This window comes from Athene cunicularia, unplaced genomic scaffold (assembly GCF_003259725.1).
Source record: "Athene cunicularia isolate RWA unplaced genomic scaffold, athCun1 SCF_129, whole genome shotgun sequence".
Classification (NCBI taxonomy): Eukaryota; Metazoa; Chordata; class Aves; order Strigiformes; family Strigidae; genus Athene; species Athene cunicularia.
The window spans coordinates 1,917-7,557 of NW_020799188.1; the positions used below are offsets into that span (position 1 = coordinate 1,917).

General features: G+C 60.1%; 1 protein-coding gene across 1 annotated transcript in view; it reads right to left on the reverse strand.

Moving 5' to 3' along the window:
* Positions 1–5,641, reverse strand: part of IDH3B (isocitrate dehydrogenase 3 (NAD(+)) beta) — a 9,033-nt gene that overhangs the window by 1,589 nt on the left and 1,803 nt on the right. Inside the window, exons 2-10 of the mRNA XM_026867065.1 lie at positions 4,043–4,143; positions 2,973–3,093; positions 2,488–2,548; positions 2,200–2,332; positions 1,546–1,679; positions 1,139–1,241; positions 480–626; positions 289–383; positions 146–206 (exon numbers count right to left, since the gene is read on the reverse strand). Coding sequence (XP_026722866.1) covers positions 146–206; positions 289–383; positions 480–626; positions 1,139–1,241; positions 1,546–1,679; positions 2,200–2,332; positions 2,488–2,548; positions 2,973–3,093; positions 4,043–4,102 — 915 coding nt within the window. The 5' untranslated portion in view covers positions 4,103–4,143. The remainder of the gene's footprint in view (positions 1–145; positions 207–288; positions 384–479; positions 627–1,138; positions 1,242–1,545; positions 1,680–2,199; positions 2,333–2,487; positions 2,549–2,972; positions 3,094–4,042; positions 4,144–5,641) is intronic.

Sequence of the window (5,641 nt, forward strand, 5' to 3'; positions counted from 1 at the left end):
GGGGGGGGGGGGGGGGGGGCTGGCTGAGGACAGCCCCAGCCAGCCCCCCCGGCTTTCCGAGCTGGAGGAGGCCGGAGCCGGGCACTGGCATTGGGGGAGGACATGGAGCAGCTCGTCCCCCACGACCACTCGTGCGATTACTCACTTTTCCCACTTTGATCACCTTCTTCACCGCGTCCGAGATCAGATTGGAGTGGAATTCCAAGCTGGGGAGAGGAGAGGAGGGGCGGGTCAGCCCCTGCGGCCGAGGCAGCGCTGCCCACACCCCCCCCGGGGAGAGGCACCTACTTGAGGTGCCGCAGCATGTTTGCGGCCGAGAGCAGCATGGCTGTGGGGTTGGCAATGTTCCTGCCCACGGCCTGGGCAAAGGGGTGGCGGGCGCCCTGCGGGACAAAAAAGTGACAGACCCTCTCCCCCAGCCCCTGCAACCCCCCCAGCCCATCCCCAGGGTGCAGGTAATGGCCCCCAGGGCCCCTCACCATCTCGAACACGGCGTACTCGGCGCTGTAGCTCTCGCCGGGCACCACACCGGCACCGCCCACCAAACCGGCTGCCAGGTTATCGATGATGTTTCCGTAGAGGTTGGGCATGACCAGAACGTCGAACTGGTAAGGGTTCTGCACCAGCTGCACGAGGGGAGGGAGGATGTGAGAACCCACCGTGTCTGCAGACACCCCCCAGGCCAAGCTCGGGGGAGCCGCAGACCCAGCGAGCGCCTGGCAGAGTTCTGTAAGCCCAGACAAGACTTAGTTTGTGCCACGGGAGGCTTGGGTTGAATATTAGGGAAAATTTCTCCCCCTGAAAGGGTTGTCAAGCGTGGGAAGGGCTGGAGTTCTGTCCCTGGAGGTATTTAAAGCTGTGGATGTGGCACTCGGGGACAGGGTTTAGTGGTGGATTTGGCAGCACCACATTAAAATGGTTGGACGCAAGGACCTGAAAGGTCTTTTCCAAGCTCTGTGATTCTACAGTTCTAATTGCTGCTGCCACCTTCAACCCCTGCAGCTCCTGGCTGAGCAGAGCAGGGAGAAGGCTCCTGCCATGTGTGAGGGGCAAACCTGGGGCCACAGCAGCAGCTTTTCAGGTTTCAGCCCCTCCTGGCTCAGCAGAACAGCTGCGGGGCCGGGGAACAGCCTCTCACCTGCATGCAGCAGTTGTCGATGATCATGGTGTCAAATTTGATCTTGGGGTACAGTTCTGCCACTTCTTCACAGCACTGCAGGAAGAGCCCGTCGCCTAATTTCCTGCGAGACAAGGAACACATTAATGGGGCTGGGAAAATCATCACAGCAGCCGGTGACCCAGCGGCAACCGGTGTCGCCCCCCCCCCAGCAGGTGGGGCCCAGGGGGAGCAATGAGGGCTCAGCCTCTCCCCTGCGCGGCTGCCAGCCCCCAGGATGGGCCTCGGACCGGGGACAAGAGCGGAGAGAGGAAAAAGCCCTCTTCCCAGGGAAAATCCGGCCTCGCTGGCATTTTTTTGGGGTCAAAACCCCAAGCGCGAGGTCCCAGATGCGGCGGCGGGCTCCAAGGCCGCTCTGCAGCACTCACATGATGTTGGCTTTGTGCACGGCCGTGACCTTGGAGCGCCCTTTCTTGGTGGCGTAGTCGAAGGCGAACTTGGCGATGCGCTGGGACTTGGCGCGGGTGATGATCTTCAGGCACTCGATGACCCCCTTGGCGCTCTGTGCAGGGGAGGGAGCGTCAGCGGCCGCCGCAGCCCCCACTGTGGTGGCAGGGACCAGGGGTCTTAACTACTTTTTAAACAAAAGCTTCAACAGCCACAAATTTTTTGCTTCTTAATCATTTTTTCCCCAGGCTTGCATTTCTAACCATATCATATATCTAATAATATCAGCGCTGGCTCAGCCCGACTCTTCAACCCCTCCAGGGATCCCGGGGACTCCCCCCTGCCCTGGGCAGCCCATTCCAACGCCCAACAGCCCCTTCTGCACAGAAATCCTTCCTCAGAGCCAGCCTGACCCTGCCCTGGGCAGCTTGAGGCCATTCCCTCGGGGCCTGGCGCTGGCGCCTTGGCTCCAGAGACTCATCCCCCCTCTCTGCACCCTCCTGGCAGGTTTTTTCCCATTACGGGTCCTGCACCGCAGCCCCCCGGCCGTGCAGAACCGCTCTGGTACAGAAAGCGGGAGCAAGCCTGACGCCCTGGGGCAGGGTCCCCTCCTCCAGCAATACCCCCCCACGCACCTCGTGCTCCAGAGAGCTGTACTCCCCCTCCGTCTGCTCACGAATAATCACCAGGTCCAAGTTGTTGTGGCGGGTTTTATAGCCTGGCAGGCTCTTCACGTGGACGACGTTGGCGAACAAGTCTAACTTGCGCCTGCGGGAGAAGCAGCAGCAGAGTCAGAGCTTTTACTTCCCGGTAACACATTCACTCCCCGTCTGGCCCAGAATTGCTCCCTTCGGGCCCGGGGGACCAAACACAAGACCCTTTCCCACAAGGGACGCGGCAGCCGAGCAGGGGAAGGAGCTCACCTGAGCCTCATGTCGTAAGAAGCCAGCTCGCCCTTGTACTCCATGGGGGTGTGGATCTTGCCTGCGGGGGGACACGGAGCCGGAGTAAGGACACGGAGCACAGAGCGCACTGACAGCTGCTACAGGCATCACCTGAACCCCGGTGGGGGGCAGAAAGGGCTGGGACAGGGGGTGAAGGGGCTGGGGAAAGGGCAGAAGGGGTACTTCAGAGAACCTCAGCCCAGCGTGGAGACTGATCCCTCCCTATACAGGACCCTGCCGAGGCCCTTTGGGCCATACGAGGGGATCTTGTGCCAAAAGCAGAAGCTGGGTTTAACCTCCCCTTTGGGGAGTTCCGAGTACCTCTAATTGGCTTAAAGACAGCGAGATTCCTTCTCCAGGGCCTAAGCACAGAGACTCCTGCCCTCTGAAGCACCCAAGGGCTCCTGAGCCAGGGCAGCCCCCCCGCAGGCAGGGCAGGCCAGAGCCCCCGCCCGGGTCCTCACCTATAAGGGCGACTTTACTTTCCTTCATAGAATCAACGACCTGGTCCAGTTTCTCTTCCGATGCCATGTTCTGCACCTCGCTCAGGTGATGCTCGTCGAAGACCACAGGGACGCTGGCAGCCTGGGCGAGACGCAGAGACAGACCCGGCCGGGGGGTTATGTTACATGTTAGCAGCAGGGGGGGACACGGGGGCTCAGACGCGATGCCCGGGACCAGCCAGACTGCCCGTGCAGCGAAACGGGGGAACCGGGCTGGTGAACTGCTGAACTGGGACCTCAGGGTCAGCAGCACAGGGCAGGAGGGTCAGAAGGACACAAAAGGTTCTGGACAGCTGGACGATGACAGCCCTGCGGCCACGCTCCCGCCAGGAGCAGCGAGGACGGTCCGTGTCCTCCCCATCCCCAGCAGCAGAGCGGGAAGGGACGAGTGAGACAGACCCAGACTGCCGGCCCCGGGACACGGTCCCAGTGACAGCGGTACTGAGGGCACCCTCGGCCACTCTGCTGACAGCACTGGGTCCAGAGGAGGCCATGGAGATGCTGGGGGGGCTGGAGCCCCCCTGTGAGGACAGGCTGAGAGAGTTGGGGGGTTCAGCTGGAGGAGAGAAGGCTCCAGGGAGAGCTTAGAGCGGCCCCCAGGGCTGAAAGGGGCTGCAGGAACGGGGAGAGGGACTTGTCATCAGGGGGGAGGGATAGGACGAGGGGGAACGGGGTTAAACTGACAGAGGGAGATTTAGATCAGATCTAAGGCAGAAATTGTTCCCTGTGAGGGGGGTGAGGCCCTGGCACAGGCTGCCCAGAGAAGCTGTGACTGCCCCCTCCCTGGAAGGGTTCAAGGCCAGGTTGGACGGGGCTTTGGAAGGTGGCCCCGTGGCCAGGGGGTGGGACTGGATGGGCTTTAAGGTCCCTTCCCACCCAAACTGTCCTAGGATTCTATTTATGGAAAGGGAGGGGTCCCAGGGCTCTCACAGCCGGCTCTGGAGGAGACAGACGGGTTGGTCCTGGGGGGTCTCTGGACCAGCAGCTGCTGCTCCCCCCAGCCTGTGCCCCCGCCCGCGAGGGGCCGTTACCTTGAACACCTCCTTGACCGCGTGCATGAGCTCGGGGCCCACCCCGTCCCCGGGCAGCATCGTCACCTGGAACGTGCTCTCGGACTTGGCGTTTTCTGACTGCACAGGAAGCAAAGCGGAGTCAGACCTTCAGCTGCACCCCGGAGCCCAGCCCCGGACCCCCCACCCCAAGCAGCCAACCGGAGGGACATGAAGAGTCTCTGCACCCGCAGCACTGTTCTTGGGTACGAAAATTTACTGCAGTGCTAACAGCGAGCTTTAACGTAAAGAGCTGCTGCTCCTGTGTTGTTATGAAGACGCCACGCCGCACAGACACCCAGTGTCTTGTGATCCACTGGCAACCTGAAACCTTTTCCTCCTACAGCACTTCCAGTGACGATTTCTCCCTCTGTACAGCAAAAATCCTTCTTATGCCAACTGAGAGCACGATCTCGTGTTATTAAATGTTCCTTAACTCCTATTTCATGTCCTCATATTCTCCCAAGCCTTCCCGTGCGAGTCTCATCTTCCTGTTTTCTATTCATGTTGTCTCACATGCTTTCTTTTTTGGGGGGGTCCCAAACACTAAAATCAGTCTCAAGGATGATTCTCGAGGCGTCCCACAGGTGATCCACCTCCAAATAAATGCTGCCTGCCCCCCACTGTAGCTGCCTTCTGTTTTGACCCAGTCCTTTCGCTATTCTCCACCTTCTTTAGGCAGTGATTCCCTGCACAGAGCTGACCTCCAGGCACGAGATTTCACAGACCCAGCTTCAGGGACCAGGCCCAGCCCGAGACCAGAACCCCACCCAAGAGCGTAATCCGGCAGGAGTAGTAAACAGGCAGCAATGCCACGTGCCAAGGGAATGCGTGTGTGGCAGCGATGTCAGCGTAGGCAAACGGTGATCACAGAAAGGCAAAATGAAAGAAGTGGGCAAAGAAAGACAAGGTCATCTTTGGACTTTTAATGTATCGGAACCCAGTCCCAGGGCACAAAACCTAGCCTACCTAAATTTCAAGAAGCAGCAAAGCACCGGCAAGGGGTCAGGCCAGTCCCAGGGCTGAGTCCTTCCCCTCGTGCCTTAAATAACAACGGAGGGCAGCTCCGCTTCCAGATGGGGACACGCCAGCCCGGCGGCCCAAGGGTGACCGACACAGAGTCAATTCATTACCCAGCACTTGGGTTGTTTCCTCCACCCTTAGTTCCACAGAAAACAGCTCATCCCTCCATCACAACTCCTGTTTCCCGACCATGAACAACGCCAGCGTGTGCTAAGCTACCGCTCACCCCTACATCTCTAATAATTGTCGTGTTATTTCCTGTATTTTTTACGTTAATGGGTACCTGCAGTAAGTTTAGGGTTAAGTGCCAAGGACGGGAGCAAAAGGATTGTCCCCACCGCACTCAATGCCACACGCTGGCTTTAGCTGCACCAGCAGAAAAACGCTCGCCGTGGTGACCGTGCCCTCGGCCCGGGGCCGCAGCACACGAGAACAGCTGCTCCCACCACGCAGAGCTCGTGCGGGAGCGTTTCCCCCACCCGGGGACGCCGCTGCCCACCCCTCGCCCTGCCCCGCGCCCCGGCGGGGGGTAGCGCTGGGTCTGGGAGCACCGGGACC